Raw genomic sequence first — 23,484 nt, 5'->3', positions numbered from 1 at the left:
TCTGCAGTTCATCCAGAGTGATCATGGGCCTCTTGGCTGCATCTCTGATCAGTCTTCTCCTTGTATGAGCTGAAAGTTTAGAGGGACGGCCAGGTCTTGGTAGATTTTCAGTGGTCTGATACTCCTTCCATTTCAATATTATCGCTTGCACAGTGCTCCTTGGGATGTTTCAAGCTTGGGAAATCTTTTTGTATCCAAATCCGGCTTTAAACTTCTTCACAACAGTATCTCGGACCTGCCTGGTGTGTTCCTTGTTCTTCATGATGCTCTCTGCGCTTTTAACGGACCTCTGAGACTATCACAGTGCAGGTGCATTTATACTGAGACTTGATTACACACAGGTGGATTGTATTTATCATCATTAGTCATTTAGGTCAACAATGGATCATTCAGAGATCCTCACTGAACTTCTGGAGAGAGTTTTCTGCACTGAAAGTAAAGGGGCTGAATAATTTTGCACGCCCAATTTTTCAGTTTATGATTTGTTAAAAAAGTTTGAAATATCCAATAAATGTCGTTCCACTTCATGATTGTGTCCCACTTGTTGTTGATTCTTCACAAAAAAATACAGTTTTATATCTTTATGTTTGAAGCCTGAAATGTGGCAAAAGGTCGCAAAGTTCAAGGGGGCCGAATACTTTCGCAAGGCACTGTATATAGGTTGGTTTTATATATATATATATATATATATATATAAATAACCAACCTCTGGCCTGTATTTGAAGTGGAAGGATGGTGGATGGTTACTTTCCTAGGCCTCTCCTGAAGAGCCAGATCAACCCCCCCCCCCCTGGTGGTGATGTTATGTAACAGCAGTATCAGGGGACCTGGTATCCATAACGTGTCCACAGTAGGACTGTTTCCTATTAACGTTTATGTTAATGTGGTAGATGATTTGCAGCTTGCCAACGCTCGAGGCACGATGAGTAACTAAGTGTACAACAAAATAAACACCAATCCCCCAGTCAGTCAAATACAAAGTGATCGTTTAGGTAGCCACAGTATCACACACATAAAATAACCTTAACACGACTGAGCCAATCAGACCCAAGCTGTACTGGCCGGGTTACACATCCACCATAGCTGCATGAACCATGTTGAAAAGGACAATGTGAACAGAAAATAAAGCCAGTGTTTTCTCCACTCGGTCAATGAAAGACTTTCTTTTATTTGGTGTTGTAAGATAAAACTACATGAAAGACCCAAAGCAGACATTGTCCAGTCATTCCTCTCTCTATCTGTTTCTCTCTCTCTCTGTTTCTCTCTCTTTAATACTGTGTGTTCAATCATAAGCACTTATAACCCACTGGAGGTATAGTGTGAACTGAGATACAATCAAGCATGTAATAACATGTAGAAACACATCAACAGTGTAACAGAGACGACGACAGCCGACATGACAGACTCCACAACAGAAATGACTGACATACATATCAACCAATCACACGTCTCCTACATCAAACCTCCTCTCTGAAACCACCTGATCTGGGTTGCTATTCAATCAAAACCGTTATCCAGGTTTCCGTGGTTAATAAAACAAAAATGACCTTCCTCTTTTGAAAGATCATGTTTGAGTTATATTACTGATCAGTTTCTTTTTGTTTCCGCACATTGAATTTATTCTCATACATTTTATCATACCCAGGAAACTCGGAAAACATTCCCCCCCAATTTCGTGATGTCCAATTAGTAGTTACAGTCTTGTCCCATTGCTGCAACTCCCGTACAGAGGTTGAGAAGGTCGAGAGCCATGCGACCTCCGAACCGCACTGCTTCTTGACACACTCCTCGCTTAACCCGGAAGCCAGCCGTACAAACTGGCGACCCGAAGTGAGCATGCATGCGCCCGGCCCGCCACCAGGAGTCGCTAGAGCAAGATGGGACAAGGACATCCCGGCCAGCCAAACCCTCCCCTAACCCGGACGACACTAGGCCAATGTGCGCCGTCTCATGGGTTTCCCAGTCGCGGCAGGCTGCGACACAGCCTGGAATCGAACCCGGGTCTGTAGTGACGCCTCTAGCACTGCGATGCAGTACCTTAGACCGCTGCGCCACTCAGGAGGCGGTTTTGATTAAATGCTGTTCCCATGTTGAACATGTCTCTGGGGGACAGGACTGGTCACGGATATTATCGTTGTGGAGGACAAAGGGACGGATGGAGGGACGGTACAGTGGGGACAGTATTAAGGTTTTGGTGTCTCTTGTTCCCTGTTTTCCCTAAAAGCTTGAGAGCAGCAGAGTGGTGTGGTCCAGGGGACAGGGGTGCCATGCATGGTCAGATGTCCCCAAACCTCATTATGTTATTCATAAAGTAAAAGGCACTTAAAAAAATCTTACATTCCAGTGTATTGTATATATAATATATTGCCTCTTTCGTTCGCTCTCTCGATCTCTCTCATATATATATATAGTATGTATACACACACACACACACACACACACACACACGATCATATAGGAAGGAATGCAAAGATGGAGGAGTATAAACACCAGACATTGTATATATAATAATATATATGTGACCTTTTAAAATAGTTTGGAGACAGCTGGTTATAATGTTGGATATAGTACAAAAGGAAAGGAGTAACGAGAAGAAGATACAGCTTGGAGGACTCGTAAGGTTTAAGGTTCTTGTGGAGTGCAGAGAGGGACTCGTGGTAATAGGTTTCAGTTGCTCTGCAGGCAGCAAACTGAAGGAGTTGCATAGGCAAGAAATAACATCCTGATTAAATGGATCATAACAATAACACAGATCGGTGTAACAGTAACACAGATCGGTGTAACAATAACACAGATCGGTATAACAATAACACATATCGGTGTAACAATAACACAGATCGGTGTAACAATAACACAGATCGGTGTAACAGTAACACAGATCGGTGTAACAGTAACACAGATCGGTATAACAGTAACACAGATCGGTATAACAGTAACACAGATCGGTATAACAGTAACACAGATCGGTGTAACAGTAACACAGATCGGTGTAACAATAACACAGATCGATGTAACAATAACACAGATCGGTGTAACAATAACACAGATCGATGTAACAATAACACAGATTGGTGTAACAATAACACAGATCGGTGTAACAAAAACTAACTCAACCAAACAAGCAAATAGAAATTAAACAAGAATAATAACAAAGACAGTGAGGTAACTATCCACTTTTTGAAGCAAAAAAGCGGTTTTAAGAAAAACTTAAAACTGGCCAGCTTCCGAGTCAGCAGCGTATTGGTGCAGGGTCAAGGGAGGGGGGCAGAGTCCCAGTGGAATTGAGAGTGTGCGTTTGTGTGCGCTGAACTGAGTCAATCAGAGCAAGGCTCAGCAGTGTGTGGGTGTCTCTGTCAACCAGCCCTGTGTCTTGTTACTTTAGGGTGTTAAGGGTAGTCGGGGGTCCAGGAGAGAAGGGGCACTACAGTTTAGTGTGGTAGGGTAGGTAGGTGGGTGTGGTAGGGTAGGTAGGTGGGCACGTAGTAGTGCTACACTTCATTCAGTGTCCTGGTATTTTATGGCTGTTGGTAGCATAGTCTAAAGTTCTGTGTCCTGGTATTTCTGGTTGTTGGTCTGGTAGTAGCCTCTCTTGGTGTGGTCTGCCAGCTGGCGTCGGTACTCTTCCTCTTCCTCTTCGCTGGGGTAGAACCCACAACTCTCAGAGTATGGCAGCTTGGAGGGAGGGGTCTGGGGCTCAGGACGCGAGCTGGAACTGAACACACACACAGGCGCACACACACACACACACACACGTACACGCATGAACACACAGACACACACACATTAATGTGCAATACACAAAGACACACAATATATTCAGTGAAAATCCCCACACGCAGATGAATATAGAGTACAACGGAGAGCGGACAGACATAACACAACACACTCACGGTACGAATGGGTAAAAACCCTCCCATGTTGAGTTCCTACCCTATAGGCTGAGGCCGGCTGTGATCCAGTTTCTGGGTCTTCACAGGGACAGCATAGATGTCTGGGTGCTTCTGAGCTATCTCCAACTGGCCAGAGACAGACATTAGTATGATGCTTTGATGACAACAGACTAGCAGGCACACACTCTTTCTCTCTCACACACACATTCAGAGGTGCACACACACACACAAACACACATTCAGAGACGCATGCACGCACACACATCCACCCACCCACCCTGGCGTTCTGGGCCTCCTGCAGTTCCAGCATCCTCTGAGTGCGTGCAAAGTGGTCCATCTTCTCAAAGGCCTTGATCTTCCCCAGGAACGACTTGAGGCTGGGGTCCTCAGGGCTGTCCCCTGGCTCCTCCGGGCCCCTAAAGGCCGCTGTGTTTGGGGCCGTGCTGCGGGTGGTGTCCTGGGTATTATAGGAAGGTTTGACAGCGATGGGGGGAGGTGCCAGTGGCTTGGCCTTGCCAAATGAGTTAAGGGTGCGAGGGAGAGGAGGGGGGTCGCTGGCAGGGCTGGAGGAGTGGGAGTCGTAGCCTCGGCTGGGGGGGGGCTCGTATGACCCTATGGGAGGGACTACCTCATCCCTGAACAGCAGCTTTACCTTGAGGGGGAGGGAGGGAGGGAGGGAGGCGGGGGGTGGGGTGGGGGGTGGACCAGCATAGAATTAGAATGAATCAAATCATTTTGATTCGATTCAGTCAATGAAGTCATTCTATTTCTATGGGGACCAAACTTGGTTAGTCACAGATCCGCACACCAAACATTTCTGTACATGAATAGTAGATTTGTGACTAGAAAAACGCTTGAAACAATAAATCCTTAACTTTAGGCTTCCGCCCTCATTACCTCACTATTGATTTACAACATAAAATAAGCTTCAAGTTGTACTTTCCCAAACACATTCATAACAGAAGACAATGTTGAATACCACATTTTGATAGACAACACTGACCAAAACCACGGACACCTATTTCTCTACAACACTGTAAGAGTTCAAAACACAGGTAGCCTATATTACTCTAGAATATCTGTTCAACAGACAAAGGTTCACAATACTATTAATGACCATGAGGTTTCACGAACGCAGGACCCTCCACAAGGAATTTTGGGAGTTACTTATTGCTAATTAGGTACCAGAGTGGACTGCCGTTGGAGGAATCCAAGCCGTGGTGGGTGTGGTTTCTCCAGATCAGACCATTCTTCAAAGAGAAGGGTAGTTTGCTAGTTCTGATTTAGTTAAAGAGCTAAGGGGTGGTGGGGGGTTTCAAACATTCAAATGTAAGTGGATGTTTGAAAGCCACCGGAGATCTTGTACTTATCTACGCCAAAAACCATGCAGTTGCCTAAAAATCTGATGCTCACTACCGGTTGACTTCATGTTCGAAAGATGGTAAAAGTGAATCTAAGAGGAATTTGTATATGTGTGTGTGTGTGTGTGTCTGTCTCTCACCTTGGGGGGGTCAGGTACAAACGCGGGGGGTGGGCTGGCGCTGCTGAGCACCTCCCTGCTGCCCACCCTCCTGACACGACCACGGATCTCTGGACTACACCTGCGCAGGATCTGACCCCAAAAACACAAATATACACACATAGGACAGGGTCAACAGGAAGTACCATGCAGGTTCACAGGCTGGGTCAAGGGTCAACCGTGCTGATTATTAAAGGGTCATGTTTTAATGATAGAGGGGTTGTGTCTCTTTTGCATTCAAAAGGGCCAAGAGGTGACATCTGCATAAACCAGGTGCATAGAAGCAATTGTCAAGGCATCTGGTTACTAAGGGGCGAAGAGGAAGTAATACTGTACATGCAGTTAGTAGCCTATTGTTATACACTCCTACCCTGGGACACACACAGATGTTAAGATCCTTGCACAAATATAAAAAATCATACAGTTCCCTAGTGTGTTTCCAGTCTGTTTTTAACTACTGTACTAGAGAGAAACTGGCCACAGGCCTTTGGGAGGGCTATTATCATAGTGCTGAATGGCCTCTATTTAGAAAACTGTTTTGCTAAAGTGCATCTGACACATTGGTTATTCCTGAAACAACCCAAACAAATGCTAACCAGATGGTATTGATGTTGGTCATGTCGGCCTAGATTGGACTGGGAATATCATAGGTGTAATTATGTGTTTGAACTGTAGAGGGTAGAATAGATTCTTACAACTCTGCATAGCACCAAGGCTGTGAGGTTAGAAGATCACAATACATGGGCTACATGGGCTGCTTATGGGCTGTATGTGAGTGTTATTAACTATGCATGTGTGTGTGTGTGTGTGTGTGTGTGTGTGTGTGTGTGTGTGTGTGTGTGTGTGTGTGTGTGTGTGTGTGTGTGTGTGTGTGTGTGTATCGCTATGTATCTCTAACCTCCTCTGCCAGCACGGGCTCAGAGGAGCGGCTGATAGCGGACACGTGCAGTTGGTCAGCCGGCTCGTTGTCCAGCTCGTTATCCGTGTAAGCCCCACCCTCATCCGCCGTGTCATCGTAGTCGCTGGCCAATCGGCTGTCCATGCTCAGGTAGTCGGCTGACATGGCTGACAGGTATGACATGCGGTCGTCATGGAGATCAAGGTCCATCTCCGTCCAGTCCAGCTAAAAGAGACACATGATGGATCTTGGTGTACAGAGAGGAAGCAGAAACAAAAACAAAAACAAAGAAAGAAAAGAAAGAAGAACCGAGCTGTAGAGCACCAGTGGTAGAAGGATTCACACACAGTGAGCATGCTCACAACACAGGACTCAGAGCAAAATAGAAATAGAGCAAAACACTTTTCACCATCTTAAAAGTGATAGAAAAGGCTGAGTACAGTATGAAGAAACTAGACTAAGTATAGTAGTACCAAGGGAAATAGTTAAGATGGACTAGTACACAGAAGTATACAGAAATAGCTTGAAAGGAAAGAACAGTGAATATGCTATACAGTTGAAGTTGGAAGTTCACATACACTTTAGCCAAATACATTTAAACTCAGTTTTTCACAATTCCTGACATTTAATCCTAGTAAAAATTCCCTCTTTAAGGTCAATTAGGATCACCACTTTATTTTAAGAATGTGAAATGTCAGAATAATAGTAGAGAGTGATTCATTTAGGCTTTTATTTCTTTCATCACATTCCCAGTGGGTCAGAAGTTTACATACACTCAATTAGTATTTGGTAGCATTGCCTTTAAATTGTCTAACTTGGGTCAAATGTTTCGGGTAGCCTTCCATAAGCTTCCCACAATAAGTTGAGTGAATTTTGGCCCATTCCTCCTGACAGAGCTGGTGTAACTGAGTCAGGTTTGTTGGCCTCCTTGCTCACACACGCCTTTTCAGTTCTGCCCACACATTTTCAATGGGATTGAGGTCAGGGCTTTGTGATGGCCACTCCAATACCTTGACTTTGTTTTCCTGAAGCCATTTTTTCACAACTTTGGAAGTATGCTTGGGGTCATTGTCCATTTGGAAGATCCATTTTTTTTCAAGGTCAGTCTTGCAAAAAGACGTATTCTTGTGTTCTAACTACCCGCTCGCTATTCAAAGCGGTCTGAACAAATTAAGGGAATCGTTCACAAACATTGGCACATTCTAAAATCCGATTAAAGTCTCTGTCATTTGTTTTCGGACCTTCCCTTGGTCGTATTCTCGCGGGGCAGAAATCTCAGAGACCAATTGGTACTCTCTGATTTACCACCCCAAGATATTCCTGAACAACGTCTATTTGCGCCCCTACTGGATGGAAATTACAAATGTAATGGCTGTGCTCAATGCAATGGCACTTATAAATGTAGATACTTCAAACACCCACAAACAGGGAAATCGATCCCAATCAAAGGGGTTATTATGTGCTCCACTAAGGCAGTTATTTATCTTATAACTTGTCCTTGTGGTAAAAATTATGTGGATAAAACAAAGCGCGAATTAAAAGTATGTATCTCAGAGCATCGTAGCACCATTAGGTGGAAAAACTTAACTTACCCAGTTGAGGCCCACTTCTTGGAGGCAGGCCACTCGATTTCGTCTCTGCGTTATATTGGCATCGAACATGTCAGGAGAGGGGGTGACCTTGATAATTTATTGTTAAAACGAGAGGCTGCCTGGATCTTTAACTTAAAGACCCTTGATCCCTTCGGTCTCAACGTAGACTTTGATCTGAAGCCATTCTTGTGATTATTGTGACTTTGCCATTGTAATTGTTTGTAAGCTTGTGTAGTCAAAAATGTATTTATGATCGTATGCTATCCATTTGTTGTTTGTATGCTGTTCTTTGTATGCCATTTTAATATTTGATAATTAACCAAATATATTAGGCCACTCTTGGCCATGATTACAGACACCTGTGTCTTTTGACACTACATAAACGAGTCATCCCGCAGTGTTTGTGATCATACCCTGATGAAGACAGCTTGGCTGCTTGGCTGTCGTTTCAAATAACATTTTAGCTTCTGATCTCCTAGAGTGTACGGCTCTCTTTTATTTTTAATTTTGAAGATGTCTTGAGATGTTGCTTCAATATATCTACATCATTTTCCTTCCTCATGTTGCCATCAATTTTGTGAAGTGCACCAGTCCCTCCGGCAGCAAAGCACCCCCACCACATGATGCTGCAACCCCCGGTCTTCACGGTTGGGATGGTGTTCTTTGGCTTGCAAGCCTCCCCCTTTTTCCTCCAAACATAACGATGGTCATTATGGCCAAGCAGTTCTATTTTTGTTTCATCAGACCAGAGGACATTTCTCCAAAAAGTACGATATTTGTCCCCATGTGCAGTTGCAAACCGAAGTCTGGCTTTTATGGAGGTTTTGGAGCAGTGGCTTCTTCCTTGCTGAGCGGCCTTTCAGGTTATGTTGATATAGGACTTGTTTTACTGTGGCTATAAATACTTTTGTACCTGCATCTTCACAAGGTCCTTTGCTGTTGTTCTGGGATTGATTTGCACTTTTCGCACCAAAGTACATTAATCTCTAGGAGACAGAACGTGTCTCCTTCCTGAGCGGTATGATGGCTGCATGGTCCCATGGTGTTTATACTTGCGTACTATTGTTTGTACAGAATGTGGTACCTTCAGGCGTTTGGAAATTGCGTCCAAGGATGAACCAGACTTGTGGAGGTCTACACATTCTTTTCTGAGGTCTTGGCTGATTTCTTTTGATTTTCCCATGATGTCAAGCAAATAGGCACCGAGTTTGAAGGTAGGCCTTAAAATACATCCACAGGTACACCTCCAACTGACTCAAATGATGTCAATTAGCCTATCAGAAGCTTCTAAAGCTATCACATCATTTTCTGGAATGTTCCAAGCTGTTTAAAGGCACAGTCAACTTAGTCTATGTAAACCTCTGACCCACTAGAATTGTGATACAGTGAATAATAAGAGAAATAATCTTTCTGTAAACAATTGTTGGAAAAATGACTCATGCACAAAGCAGATGTCCTAACCGACTTGCCAAAACTATAGTTTGTTAGCAAGAAATTTGTGGAGTGGTTGAAAAAACGAGTTTTAATGACTCCAACCTAAGTGTATGTAAACTTCGGACTTCAACTGTAGATTTGAAGTAGACAGTAAGACAATTTTACAGAACATGATTGAAACATGTACATACTACAGGGTGAAATAGTACAATAAGTATATTAGAGGATAGGAGTGTAGCAGAATATACCCACTGGGCAGACGTCAATTCAACGTCTATTCCGCGTTGGTTCAACATCATTTAATTGAAAGGAACTGGAAACACTGTTGTTTCAACCAGTGTGTGCCAGTGGGTAGCATGTGTAGGGTAGAGTATATTATAGGGTTGTGAACGTTTTAAAATTCAATGGTAAAACGCTAAGAACAAAACCCCTTACTGAAAACAAAATTTGGTTGTTTTTGTTCACAATATTTTAAATGACAGTGCAGTTATCACAAAACTACCACTAACAGATCCCGACCATCATCATAAAGGGAAACATTTGAACAAATAGGCCTACCTAATGCAACAACGATGGAACGTTAGTAAGAGGGGACATGCATATTTCAAATTATTTGCCATGGATATATAAACTTTATTGTCAGTAAGAGTTGAAAAAAAAGGGCAGATTCCATAAATTATTGCAGTTGATATGCAGCCCTTGTCAAGGCCTACTTGAATTTGTGAAGTAATTAGCTACATTAATGACTGCAAGACAATTTCAACCGTGACTAGTGCTACTGAAACAGGTGCGTCTTTCTCTCTCATATCAACGTTTACGTCCCGTTTCAACGGGGTGTTACATCTGCGTTGCTTTCTGTTTGGAGTTGTAGGCTGGGTTTCTGTAAAGCACTTTGTGAAATCTTCTCACGTAAAAACGGGCTTCATAAATACATTTGATTTGATACCCCCTTTATAATGGGAGTTGAGACATCGCCTAGAGTTAACAGCATTAACCTTTTTAACCCGCATTTTGGCGCGTTTTCTTTTGCCCTGTGTTTAATCTGTGAGCTTAAACTTGGTAGGCAGGCAGGCTGAACATAAAACAAAGTAGGCCATTAATGAATATTCTATTTGGCTTCATCAAAAATGTTTTGTTGCATATTTCAGTCAGGAACCTGCCTAGGTTTAGGAGGGGTTGTAACCTATTCTAAATGCGACACTATAGCAGTCCGTGAAAAAAAATAGACAAGACAAATCCATTATTTCAAAAGTGCAGCTTACTTTTAATCAAGCAGTACATTTTGAATTCACGATAAAGCTATCGTGATTTGACAAGGAATGTAGCTTGTCCACAGTAGGCCTAATAGGAGTTTGGGTGTGCAGCACGCTTGTGTGTATAGGGAGCGGTCGAAATTGAGTGAGAGACACGTAATGGAGGTAAAAGAGAATTGAACCTTGACAGGATCGGTGGGTCCCCTGCGGGACGGTTAATGTAGGCTAATGTGATTAGCATGAGGTTGTTAATTTAAGAGAAGAACTGTGATCACTTGGCTAGGTTTCTTTTAGGTGCGAGTCACTCATGCACATAAGAAATGGAAAGAACACTAGAGTCAACGTGAATTAACGATCGATTTTGGGACAAAATTTCACCTGCCCACTCGGGAAGCCACAAAGCAGATTCCAAATAACTAAGCCTACTGTATGACTTTGGTAGGAATTAATCTTCCCTTAGCAGTCATACCATGCAATAGGATTTCATGTGGAATTTTATCAAATGTTCTTAACGGAAAACCGATAAGAAAATGGCAGTTTAAATGTTTAATTTTTTTTCTCGATTTGGCACATCTCTAGTATAGTATAGTACATTATGGTACAGTACATTATAGTACAGTATCCAGTGTATGAGCACTGTATGGTGAGCGTGTTTACCTTCCCCTCAGACACCCATACAGCCTGAGTCTGCTGCTCCCTGATAGAGTCCTTCACACTGCCATACCACGCATCGTTGGCCGAGTTCACATCAATAGTAGCTGTAGGGAGGAGAGCGCCGGAGCGAGGAGGAGAGGGGGGTAAAGAGAGAGAGAGAGAGAGATAGATACAAGGGAGATAGAGGAAGTTGAGAGAGAAATAAAAAGAGGTGGAGAGAGAGGATTGGGAAAGAGAGGGAGAGCGGACAGAGGGAGAGAAAGAGTGGGAGAGAAGCGAAAGAATGGAAGAGAAAGGAAAGAAAAGGGTGAGAGATAATAGCACGATGGATGAGAAGAGAACGAGTAGAGGGGGAGAGAGGGAGGGGGGTGTATCAGCACAAAAAATAGATACAACAGATTATCCCTCATGCAGGAAGATCTTGTGTTCTATATTTGGCTGCTTAACTATTTGTTTATTGACGTTAGAGACTCGATAGTCATCATGAATGAATCAGTGAATCACTAGCCAACTACAGGATTGTGTGTGTGTGTCAGATAGTCATATACACACACAGAGAGACAGAGGTCAACTCACTGGCCAACTACATGGACACTCCTGAGGGTGGTAGATAAAAGTAAATGGTGTGTGTACGCATGTGTATCTGTTTGCGTATCTCTGTGTAACTGTGGGTGTGAAGCGGATCCATGTGTGTGACTAACCAGTGAATAGGTGAGAACAGGTCTTCCTCAGTTTGACAGCCTGTTCATATAGTTTCCTAGCGCTGCGGTTGGAACCAGGTATCACCCTCTGCCTCATGGCCTTAACCCCTGGTTTACTGTCTGGGTTGAAGAAGATGACGATGGGGTACCACTGGGTGTAGTTCAGAGTGTCCACCGCCTTGGGAGTCACATCCAGCAGGGCATGCTTGTCCTACAGGGAGGGAGGGAGAGAGGGAGAGAGGGAGAGAGAGAGAGAGAGAGAGAGAGATCTAGATCAGTGGTTCACAACCTTTTTTGAACCGTGGCACACCTTGATGGGATTTTAACATTTGTGGCACACCTACAATTTCTGTATCAATTTATTAACTGGTAATTGCCATCTTACTCGTACTACAAATAAACCATTTACAATCACAAATGCTTTTTGATAGATTAAATAGCCTAGAGTTTATTAAAACTGCATTTGGGCCTGCATTTTCATCCTAGTTTATTGATAAGTGTGAAATGCACCACATTGACCTAGTTTAATTTGGGGAACCCTAGATAAAGGCAAATTTCCTGCAATTCTACATTGTTAAACATGACATATTTTGGATGGTAGACTATTTAATGATAATAATGATGGAAAAATTAAGTCTAGCCTAGATTTGACAATATTTCCAATATACAGTGCCTTGCGAAAGTATTCGGCCCCCTTGAACTTTGCGACCTTTTGCCACATTTCAGGCTTCAAACATAAAGATATAAAACTGTATTTTTTTGTGAAGAATCAACAACAAGTGGGACACAATCATGAAGTGGAACGACATTTATTGGATATTTCAAACTTTTTTTAACAAATCAAAAACTGAAAAATTGGGCGTGCAAAATTATTCAGCCCCTTTACTTTCAGTGCAGCAAACTCTCTCCAGAAGTTCAGTGAGGATCTCTGAATGATCCAATGTTGACCTAAATGACTAATGATGATAAATACAATCCACCTGTGTGTAATCAAGTCTCCGTATAAATGCACCTGCACTGTGATAGTCTCAGAGGTCCGTTAAAAGCGCAGAGAGCATCATGAAGAACAAGGAACACACCAGGCAGGTCCGAGATACTGTTGTGAAGAAGTTTAAAGCCGGATTTGGATACAAAAAGATTTCCCAAGCTTTAAACATCCCAAGGAGCACTGTGCAAGCGATAATATTGAAATGGAAGGAGTATCAGACCACTGCAAATCTACCAAGACCTGGCCGTCCCTCTAAACTTTCAGCTCATACAAAGAGAAGACTGATCAGAGATGCAGCCAAGAGGCCCATGATCACTCTGGATGAACTGCAGAGATCTACAGCTGAGGTGGGAGACTCTGTCCATAGGACAACAATCAGTCGTATATTGCACAAATCTGGCCTTTATGGAAGAGTGGCAAGAAGAAAGCCATTTCTTAAAGATATCCATAAAAAGTGTTGTTTAAAGTTTGCCACAAGCCACCTGGGAGACACACCAAACATGTGGAAGAAGGTGCTCTGGTCAGATGAAACCAAAATGTAACTTTTTGGCAACAATGCAAAATGTTATGTTTGGCGTAAAAGCAACACAGCTGAACACACCATCCCCACTGTCAAACATGGTGGTGGCAGCATCATGGTTTGGGCCTGCTTTTCTTCAGCAGGGACAAGGAAGATGGTTAAAATTGATGGGAAGATGGATGGAGCCAAATACAGGACCATTCTGGAAGAAAACCTGATGGAGTCTGCAAAAGACCTGAGACTGGGACGGAGATTTGTCTTCCAACAAGACAATGATCCAAAACATAAAGATAAATCTACAATGGAATGGTTCAAAAATAAACATATCCAGGTGTTAGAATGGCCAAGTCAAAGTCCAGACCTGAATCCAATCGAGAATCTGTGGAAAGAACTGAAAACTGCTGTTCACAAATGCTCTCCATCCAACATCACTGAGCTCGAGCTGTTTTGCAAGGAGGAATGGGAAAAAATGTCAGTCTCTCAATGTGCAAAATTGATAGAGACATACCCCAAGCGACTTACAGCTGTAATCGCAGCAAAAGGTGGCGCTACAAAGTATTAACTTAAGGGGGCTGAAAAATTTTGCACGCCCCAATTTTTCAGTTTTTGATTTGTTAAAAAAGTTTGAAATATCCAATAAATGTCGTTCCACTTCATGATTGTGTCCCACTTGTTGTTGATTCTTCACAAACAAATACAGTTTTATATCTTTATGTTTGAAGCCTGAAATGTGGCAAAAGGTCGCAAAGTTCAAGGGGGCCGAATACTTTCGCAAGGCACTGTATATGTAACATGAACTATCCATTATTATATGGCACCTTATTCAGTACACCTGGACAATAAGTTACAAAAAATAATGCTTTATGCTCTTGTGCAGTTTTCAAGTGAATGGCTCAATTGAATAGCATTGATTGCGACAGTCAGCCTTGTATGAGATTACTTGTAAATCCGGTTGAGAACAAAGTAGAAAAAGATTTAAGACTGACTTCTGCACATCGTAGCTCAGGCTCGGAATGTCATAGTGACAAATCAAAGATGTGCATCAAAGTTGTGTCTTTTCTTGTGTATATTACTGTTCATTTCTATCATAAAGTGTTGCGGAGAAATGCATCGCTTATACATCGGTTGCTAAAATCGGGATTTGGTTCGGTGGGCAATATGTCAATTATTGTAGCCAATCCTCTGGATCCCCTTTGAGCCGGCCCTGCTTTGATACGACACGGGATTGAAAGACCGTTAAAAATGACAGCCCAAATTTAATATTTCTGCCACTTGCCTACACACAGGCACAAAAGTAGGTAGATGAAAGGAGGCTACAGTACCAACATTACTAGGGATAGATTGCGCTGCCAGTCTTGGTATCTCAATCTGCAAAATTTGCCTTTAGTCATCAGAAACAGCTTCTTTCTGTGTCATGATTAAAACCGCATTTCGCTTTCTATTCAACATGTCCTGCGATGTAATCAAGTTCTGTGTGATTGAAATGTGCCAGCATTATTTAAGGGGGAACATGTTATTTGCGGTTCTTCACCATAAATTTGTGTTCCAGATTGATAGATACACCATAAATTTGTGTTCCAGATTGATAGATACACCATAAATTAGCGTTCCAGATAGATAGATCTATAGATTAATAGATTGATTGATAGATTGATTGATTGATAGATCAATATATTGATAGATAGATATATCAATAGATAGATCGATATATTGATAGATAGATAGATATTTTGATAGATAGATAGATCGATATATAGATTGATTGATTGATCGAGTGATTGATCGATAGATAAATAGATAGATTGATTGATAGATTTATAGATAGAGAAAGGGAGAGAGAAGCTCTTACCTGCTCGATGATCTGGCGGATGGTGTTAAGTCTCACCACTCCTGAGGACTTCTCCGACCCGGCATCTTTAGGCTCCGTTTCTGACAATGGACAGAGAACGTGTTATTCAACAAATGACTAGTGTGTCTCAAGACAGACAGAGACAGAGACAGACAAAATGAGAGACTCACTGGCGATGACAAACAGGTCAGGCAGCTCGTTGGCTAGCTTGTCATTGGCTGCATCAGCTATAGGACCAAACAGAACCACAGGACGTCTGAAACCAGCTACAGGACAAGAGAGGAGATGATGCTTTAGACAGTCACTCCTTTGCAGTAGTACAACATGACGATCATTACTGGGTTTATCATGCACAATATTGGGGGCCATGTATAAATGTGTGTGTGTGGCGGGGGCTGACAGTGGCTAATAGTTAAATCAATAGAGACATTTTCTGTTTTACCATAAAATGTCACGTTTGAGTGAGGCGCGTGCATCCCGACATCAAAAATCTCTGTAGCAGGATAGCTAACGTTGATGTTCTCTAAGGAACATTCTCCTCTCCCCCTCATCCCTTTTGCCATCTCTCCCCCTCTCCCTGTGGTGTGTATTTCCTGCTAAAGCATGATGACCCACACACACTCTTCTCCCTCTCCCCTCTCTTTAACTCTCGATTTCTCCCTTTTCTGTGTCACTCCTGTGTGTGTGTGTGTTTTGTTTTCTGTGTTACCTAATGCTGGCCTGCCCCTCTTTCACCCCTCATTCCTTCCTAAAACGCTGTCACCCCCCTCCTCCGTTCGTCAATTATGTATTTCTCCTCAACTCTATCTCCCGCTCTCTCTTCCCACTCCCCCTCCAGTTTCCTGTGTGTTTCCCAATTATGGCCGGCATCTGTATCACCTCAAATCTCCACTCAAATCTGTATTCCTCTGAAACACTTCCCGCCCCTCCCTTTCCTCCCTTTTTAAATTATTATATGTTATTTTTATTTAACCTTTATTTAACTGGGCAAGTCAGTTGAGAACAAATTCTTATTTACAATGACTGCCTACCCCGGCCAAACCCGGACGATGCTGGTCCAATTGTGCGGCGCACTATGGGACTCGCAATCACGGCCGGATGTGATACAGCCTCCCTCTCCATGTGTGTAATTTCCTGTGTGGTTTCCCTGTGTTGATCAGACCCACCCTCTCTGAGCACGACTCTCTCGTACGCAGGGAAGCGTGTGGCGATGGGCGTAGCGCTGACATCCTCTCTGCTCTTCCTCAGCTCCTTCCTCTTGGCTGCCCTTTGACCTCTCAGACGCCAGAAGTCGGCGCGGTCCGTGCCAGCAGCCTTATGGGAGTTCTGTACGCTCGCCATCTGATCAGCCCTGGGAGAAAGAGGGGGAGGGAGGGAGAAAAGGAGCAATAAGAGATGGGGATTATGAGGAGAGGTTAGAAAGGAGGGAAGAGGGGTGATATGGGGTGATATGTTTTGAAAAAGCGATGGTGAAGTCAGCATAGAGTGAGGGCAGTGTGTTGGGGTGAAAAAAAGGTAAGTGGGTGTGAGAGAGGGAGAAAGATGAACCAAGACACGTGTTTTTACGATAAAAGACAGAAAATAAACACTTTCAAGTTGTTTCAGTTCAAATAACTTCCCACAGCCAAGGTCTGAGGATCTATTCTAAGAGAAGGGAGAGCACATGGAAGGAGGAAAATGGGGAGGAGAGGAGGACATTAAAACAGAGGAGGAGGAGATGTTGGTGTAGTAGCAGTTCAGATGAGTGGTGTGAGTGTGTGTGTGTGTGTGTGTGTGTGTGTGTGTGTGTGTGCAGGGATCAGGGGGAGACTCTAGTGAAGGGATCATCACCTAGATTGAGCTGCGGCCCGCCAGTTGGGGAACCCTAGTGTGTGATCTAGGAGTGTGGGATGTGGGAGAGAGATGGCTCTGATTTGACTGATGTGGTTGAACACTCCCGACAGTCAACTGAAGGCCAGGGAATCGTATCGGTCCTCTAAAAGTTACTATACTAGGGCCCAATCCTGACTTGCTCTAAGGACGATGTCTTGGACCTGAGCTAACTGTTATGGTTAAGGTTACTCCCTCCCATTCCATCTCATCTGCTCTAGTTAGGGATGATGTCTTGGACCTTAGCTAACTGTGCTACAGTAGCTAGCTCCTCGCTGTCTCTCTCTCACCTGCTCAAGTTAGGGATGATTACCTGCTCTTATTGGGGATGATGCCTTTCTCCAGCAGCTGTTTGTCCTTGCCAGTGCGGATGGCCAGCCAGTTGCCCAGCTTGCCATCGTAGAGAGTGTCCACCACTTTGAAGATCTCCCCTCTGGAGAAGGCCAGGCTCTGGGGAGCCTCCCGCTCATACTCAAAATGAGTCCTGATAAAGAACGAGTCCCCACGACCAGATACCAGGATGTCATTGTAGACTGGAGAGAGGGAGGGGAGGAGAGAAAGCGAGAGAGAGCGAGAGGAAGTGAGAGATCAGGCTTCACTCCTTGCTCATACTACAAATCCAAATGTACAATAGCACGCACTGTACATCAGTAGTCACCAACCCCTAGTTCTGAAGAGCTAAATGGCATGCAGAGTTTTGGTCAAGCCGAGCACTAACTTTCCTGAAAACCCTGTAGCTCTCAGTGACAAGGGTTAATGAACGCCAACGGGAACGTTTGGTTGCTACAAGTGGTTCCTTACGACCAATGTTCCATGTCCCCCTTTCCTTTCCATGTGCGCCCATTCAGTCCCATTCTCTATGGATCACACTTGCACTCCACTACTTCCTGATCACAAAATGAATTCTTCTGCTGCTCTAAGTTCACTACATACTTCAGTCTGAGACTGCCATCGTTGAAGTCGTTTGTGAAAATGTAGGGTGTTTTACAAAACAAAGTAATCAGTGATTGGATTATCTCTAACCAATCAGAGTATCAAAGCCAATGATGAATTTTCAAAATGCAGCTTTACCCACATATGTTCAACCCATCGGTTTCTGGGACCAATCAGAAGGGTTAGAATGAGTTTGCGTTCTAGAAATCGTCAGGGAGGTACTCCGATCCAGAGTCATTGCGGAGAAGAAACTAACATTCGTGGGCGTGGTATAGCGTTTGCCCGGAGCAAGAAGTTTAGGTAGCAGGCAAACATCACAATCTCACACCAAGGAGATAGGGATTACGAGGAGAGAGAAAGAGAGAAAGAGGGGAGAGGAGAGAGAGCGACGAGGGAAGAGGGAAGAGGAGAGGGAGAGAGGGAGAGTGAGGAAGAGAGAGAGAAAGGGAGGAAGAGATGACAAAGGGGTGAGCTAAAAAGAGAGAGGAGGGATGAGAAAGGAAGAGAGAGATGGTGACAGTAGAGGTCAATCATGCCCGTCCTCTCCTAGGCTGGCTGTGTGTGTGTGTGTGTGTGTGTGTGTGTGTGTGTGTGTGTGTGTGTGTGTGTGTGTGTGTGTGTGTGTGTGTGTGTGTGTGTGTACGCAGAGTTGTAGTACAAGATTTGGTGGGGTTCCAAATTCAATAACGTTCCCACAGCGCTCCCCGACAACCCAGCTGCTAGCTTTACACAGCCTGGCTGGCTAATAGACCGCACCTCCAACAATTCACTGCTCCCTGCTTGCCTGCCTTTTTGTCTGTCTGCAGATGAGGCCCCTGGTCCCTCTCACACACACAGGATGCATCCCAAAAGTAGTGCACTACACAATTAAATAGGGTGCCATCATAGTTAAACAGACACAACTAAGCACCCACACAAACAGGGACATAAGGTTTATAGGCTAGTAGTATACACATAGTTCACACCAACACAGTTTTTAAAGATTCATTCATTTCAAGATGAACTTATGCAGTCCATAGTACATACATAAACCCTAACACAGTTATACAGAGACTCGGTTTGTACTGTACATGTTACATGTCACATTTCAGGGGCAATGGGTTTATGAGGCAATGTTCTCATTACGTAACTTGTGTGTCCCTCTCTCTGTGTGTGTGTGTGTGCGTGACTGGCTGTAACTGGTTTCTGTGCCGATGGGCAACAAGCTGCTGTCTCTGTATCACACTGACACAAAGTTATTGTATATGTGTGTGTGTACTTGTCTGTATTCGTGTGCGATTTGTGCATGCATGCGTGCGTGTAGACCTGGGGTCTGACCGCAGTGTTTGTGTAATGAGTAGAGAGGAGCGTGGAGAGGACAGTGTGCACTACTCTGCTCACGGGGTTATTCCACTGTTCACTTTAATCCTCTCATATCCTGCTGCATATAGCACCTATTCAACTAGACTGACTAAGAAAAAGGACTGACCCACTCTCCCTTTTCTTTTTCCACCAAGCTGTTCCACATTGTTCATTTGTAACTCAGCCCAAGTTTAGTAGCTCCGTTGGGGAGCATTGCGATTGTAATGCCAGGGTAGTGGGTTCAATTCCCAGGACCATCCATATGTAAAATGTGTGCACGCATGACTAAGTCAGCTTGGATAAAAGTGTCTGCTAAATGGAATATATTATTATTATTATATTATTGTCTTGTCAGGAAACATTTCATAATTTAGTGAGCGCTACCATATTCCCCTGAAATGAAATCAGATTATGTGGATAACTATGGAATACTGAGGGGCAGTGTAAGATTAGCACTTTGGAACTCTCTGGAAAACGATTGAAGTCGAGAACCATAGAAGTGTATATGGAACCTGTGTCTAGAGCCCTCTGAAGTACTATAGAACCAGGAAACTCTGGGAACCCTGTGAAACACGAAGACCAGAGAACTCTTTAGAACTCTGTGAGACAATCTCTAGAACCTTGTAGAAGCCTCACCATCAGGTTTACTCTGGGCCAGTATGGTGACGTCCTCTCCTTTAGGAATCTCCAACAGGAACAGAACAGCCTCTTCTCTCACGATGCCTCGGAAGTCAACGCTATTCACCTGCACACACACACACACACACACACACACACACACACACAAAGGGTTCATGGGGAAATTAAGGGTTGTTTAATTGACTACAATTCAAAATATGAGTCTCCAGTTATCAACACAACAGCTTTCAGAAAGTTGGTGTTGACTTTACAGATGTACATTATTTGCCTTTGGTGTACAGGTTTTGTATTGAACTCAGATGTTCCAATGCCGTTCACGGTGCCAAAGATGGTTACCTTCATGATTTGGTCTCCTGTGCGTAGCCCCTCCTCCTCGGCAGGACTACCCTCCTGGATGCCAGCGATGAAGATGCCCACATCGTTACCCCCCGCCAGCCTCAGGCCCACACTGTCCCCCTTCTGGAAACTCACCATCACTGTGTTAGCGCTGAATGGAAAGCAACATTACAAGTGGTTACATTAGGATCAACTCTATTGGTGAGATGCTTTGGAAACAAAAGGTGGTGGAACTTTCTTTACCCCAATTGAAACACTGGCTTAGGAACTATCCTTTTGTAAAAAAAAACAAAAGAAATATGCCTATGTCATTATCAATTTAAGTTCTGTCCCTTTAAACTCAGACTACATGGAGCTAGTTGTAGGTAACAGAAGTCCTGATCAAGGTCAGACTACGAGGCAGTTAGTCTGCAGCTAGTTGTGTATTCTAGGTTTCACCTGCAGTAGAGAGAGGAGGGTTGAGACACACCTTTCTTCCCTCAGACTACAGACAAATAGTGCCTGTCAGCACACCCAGCCCAGCGCTAGGAGAACGTAAAAATAACCCTCCCTCCCTACGGACACACACACACACACGCACACACAGCAGAGAGATGGAGCCATGGATGCATCATGAATATGAATGAGGAAAGGAGAGGAAAAGAAAGGAGAGGAGAGTCCACCTCTGACTCTCCCTCTTTCCATGTGCTAGCCTGGTCAGTGTTTCTTATAGGGCACTATAACTCTGGACAGCGATCTACTCACCCATAGAGCTCTTCATCCTCTGGGCTGGGGCGTAGCAGAATCTTAGGAGTAATCTTTGCTGACGCTGGTAAACAAGAAACACACATACATGAACACATCTAAACAAATACTGATGGGTGAGTTCTCATCAATGACCACCCGTACTGGAAGATTACATACTCAATCAATGACAGGCTAGATAATGCCAGGCTGAAAAGCTGTAGACTAACACCTGGTTACGAATGTTATACGATTTAATTTAAACAGGGCGTAGGTAGGATTTGAGGACACTTTTCTAGATGCATTGTGGATAAAATATGCATTGTGGGTACCTGGTTGCTCGTCGAGGCGTGGCAGCCCCTCTGAGGTCAGTATGACAGGGCCCGGGGCGTTTGGGTCCTGTAGGGGGGGCACCCTAAAGGGCGAGGCCATGGCAGACATCTTGGCTACCCTGGGAGAGTCTTCCAGGCTAGTTAGAGGTCTGGGTGGGAGGGACACAAACTGGATAGGTTGGACACTGTAACAAGAACTGTAACAGTACCTCACTGACCTATTCTGAAGCTCTCCTCTCACATCCATCCACCCACCCACCCTCCCTCCCTCCCTCCCTCCCAGGACAGGTTGGACACTGGAACAATACTGTAACAATGTAGTGGTTATATAACACAGCACAGGTAACAACAACTTGAATAATATGTATTCATCAACAGACAGGTTCTCCCACCCACCCACCCACCTGGGGTTCTCTCTCTCGTTGGAGGAGTGGGAAGATAGGTCCGACTGGCGAGATCTACGGTCCTCCTGTGGGGAGTAGGACTCCATCTCTGAGATATCTGAGAGAGAGACAGAGAGAGAGGGAAACGTAGGAGATTAGAGAGACAAGGAAATCGTATGGACTGTGTTCCCTTCACCAGGAGATCTTGTACACCAGTGGAAACCTGATTGGTTGCCCCAAGAAGAATCACCAGTCCCCTAGCTGTGTAGGAGTCAGATATAGGTAGAGTTAATGAAGCATTCTCTGCCTCTTTACAACACGCTCTGAGTGACTTCACAGTATATACAAAAGTTCTGTACTATACTGTACGGTCCATCTAAACCACAGTAAATACTGTAGAGTATATTAATGTCATTTTAAACCAGAGTATACAGTATACTGTCATTCTAAACCAGAGTGACTGTTGGAAATTCTGAAGATTTGCCATACAGTACATATAGTATTTAGTATGCAAATATGATATCTGTGACTCATAACAACTGAAGATGTTAAGTTTCCAGATCTGTGTTGCTATGTATTCTATGACTAGATAGATATGTAGTAGATTGTCTGTATGGTTTCATAACAGTGAAATGAAAAGGTAGTGAGCACCAGATGCCACACTAGGCCTTAGTACACTACTGACATTGACAGACTGCACTGTACAGTACAGCGATCTAACAGGCCTCAGTCACTTCGTTCTGTCATCTCTGTTCCTGTTCATTCCCTCTGATGTCTCTGCCAATGAGAAGCCTTTCATTGGTCTGTCATGGTTTTGATCTTCTAAAACTGTCTCGGTCCTAGATGTGGGACTCGGAGCAGTGTTCTAAAGAGTAGGAGGAGAGAAGGGGGAAGAGGGAGAGTACAGAGAAGCCTGTGGAAAAGAGGAGCTTTTAACAGGCTTTGAGAGGACCCAGGTGTTAGAGCGAAAGAAGGCGACAAGAGAGACTGTGAAACTACCCTGTTCAAAATATGCCATAGCCATAGGTCGATAGACACATCATATCTAGTGCCCTGTAACCTAACCATGAAAAACCCCAGGCCCATAGCACAGTGTTTTCAGGTCAATAAAACTCTGGGCCCTAAACTATTCCCCCATAGCTCTATGGCTTTAGCACTGTCTCGGGCGTAGCAGTATATTCAGTCCATTACCAAATACATTTTTCACATTTAATTGTTCAATTAAAAAGTGATTTAAGTGAATTTGTTAGTGGGGCAGACCATGGTGATGTTTCCTTGGGACAGTCCATTAAATCTCTATAAATTAAATTACAGTTAGTCAGTTACTGTAACACGTGGTGGTCTAGTGAAGAGCAGTGGAGGGGAAAAGGTGATGACTCCATGGTCCTCATCAGGGAGAGAGAGAGGAGAGATGGGAGAGAGGGAGATTGATGGAAATATGGAGGGAAAAAGACCATAAGAGCGAGGGAGTGAAGGAGCGATAGCAAAGGAGAAAGAAAGAGAGCGATAGAGCGAGGGAGTGAAGGAGCGATAGCAAAGGAGAAAGAAAGAGAGCGATAGAGCGAGGGAGTGAAGGAGCGATAGAGGGAGGGAGTGGCGAGGGAAGTCGTTACTGTGAGTGGTGGTGTTG

The 23,484-nt window shown here is 43.9% G+C and overlaps 1 protein-coding gene across 2 annotated transcripts in view; it reads right to left on the bottom strand.

Annotated features, from left to right (window-relative positions):
- Positions 1-1,143: 1,143 nt before the first annotated feature.
- The window catches only part of LOC110526042 (tight junction protein ZO-2), a 114,209-nt gene continuing 91,868 nt past the window's right edge, over positions 1,144-23,484 (bottom strand). For both annotated transcript variants that reach the window (XM_036980247.1, XM_036980248.1), the window contains exons 8-23: positions 21,876-21,972; positions 21,472-21,620; positions 21,161-21,224; positions 20,417-20,567; positions 20,078-20,186; positions 17,481-17,700; positions 16,465-16,649; positions 15,469-15,564; positions 15,299-15,378; positions 11,942-12,152; positions 11,244-11,344; positions 6,308-6,532; positions 5,392-5,502; positions 4,168-4,542; positions 3,931-4,016; positions 1,144-3,712 (exon numbers count right to left, since the gene is read on the bottom strand). In XM_036980247.1, coding sequence (XP_036836142.1) covers positions 3,538-3,712; positions 3,931-4,016; positions 4,168-4,542; positions 5,392-5,502; positions 6,308-6,532; positions 11,244-11,344; positions 11,942-12,152; positions 15,299-15,378; positions 15,469-15,564; positions 16,465-16,649; positions 17,481-17,700; positions 20,078-20,186; positions 20,417-20,567; positions 21,161-21,224; positions 21,472-21,620; positions 21,876-21,972 — 2,435 coding nt within the window. In that variant the 3' untranslated portion in view covers positions 1,144-3,537. The remainder of the gene's footprint in view (positions 3,713-3,930; positions 4,017-4,167; positions 4,543-5,391; positions 5,503-6,307; positions 6,533-11,243; positions 11,345-11,941; positions 12,153-15,298; positions 15,379-15,468; positions 15,565-16,464; positions 16,650-17,480; positions 17,701-20,077; positions 20,187-20,416; positions 20,568-21,160; positions 21,225-21,471; positions 21,621-21,875; positions 21,973-23,484) is intronic.

The sequence above is a fragment of the Oncorhynchus mykiss genome, chromosome 6 (genome assembly GCF_013265735.2).
Source record: "Oncorhynchus mykiss isolate Arlee chromosome 6, USDA_OmykA_1.1, whole genome shotgun sequence".
In the NCBI taxonomy this organism is placed as follows: domain Eukaryota; kingdom Metazoa; phylum Chordata; class Actinopteri; order Salmoniformes; family Salmonidae; genus Oncorhynchus; species Oncorhynchus mykiss.
This window is presented reverse-complemented; position numbering and strand designations above follow the sequence as displayed.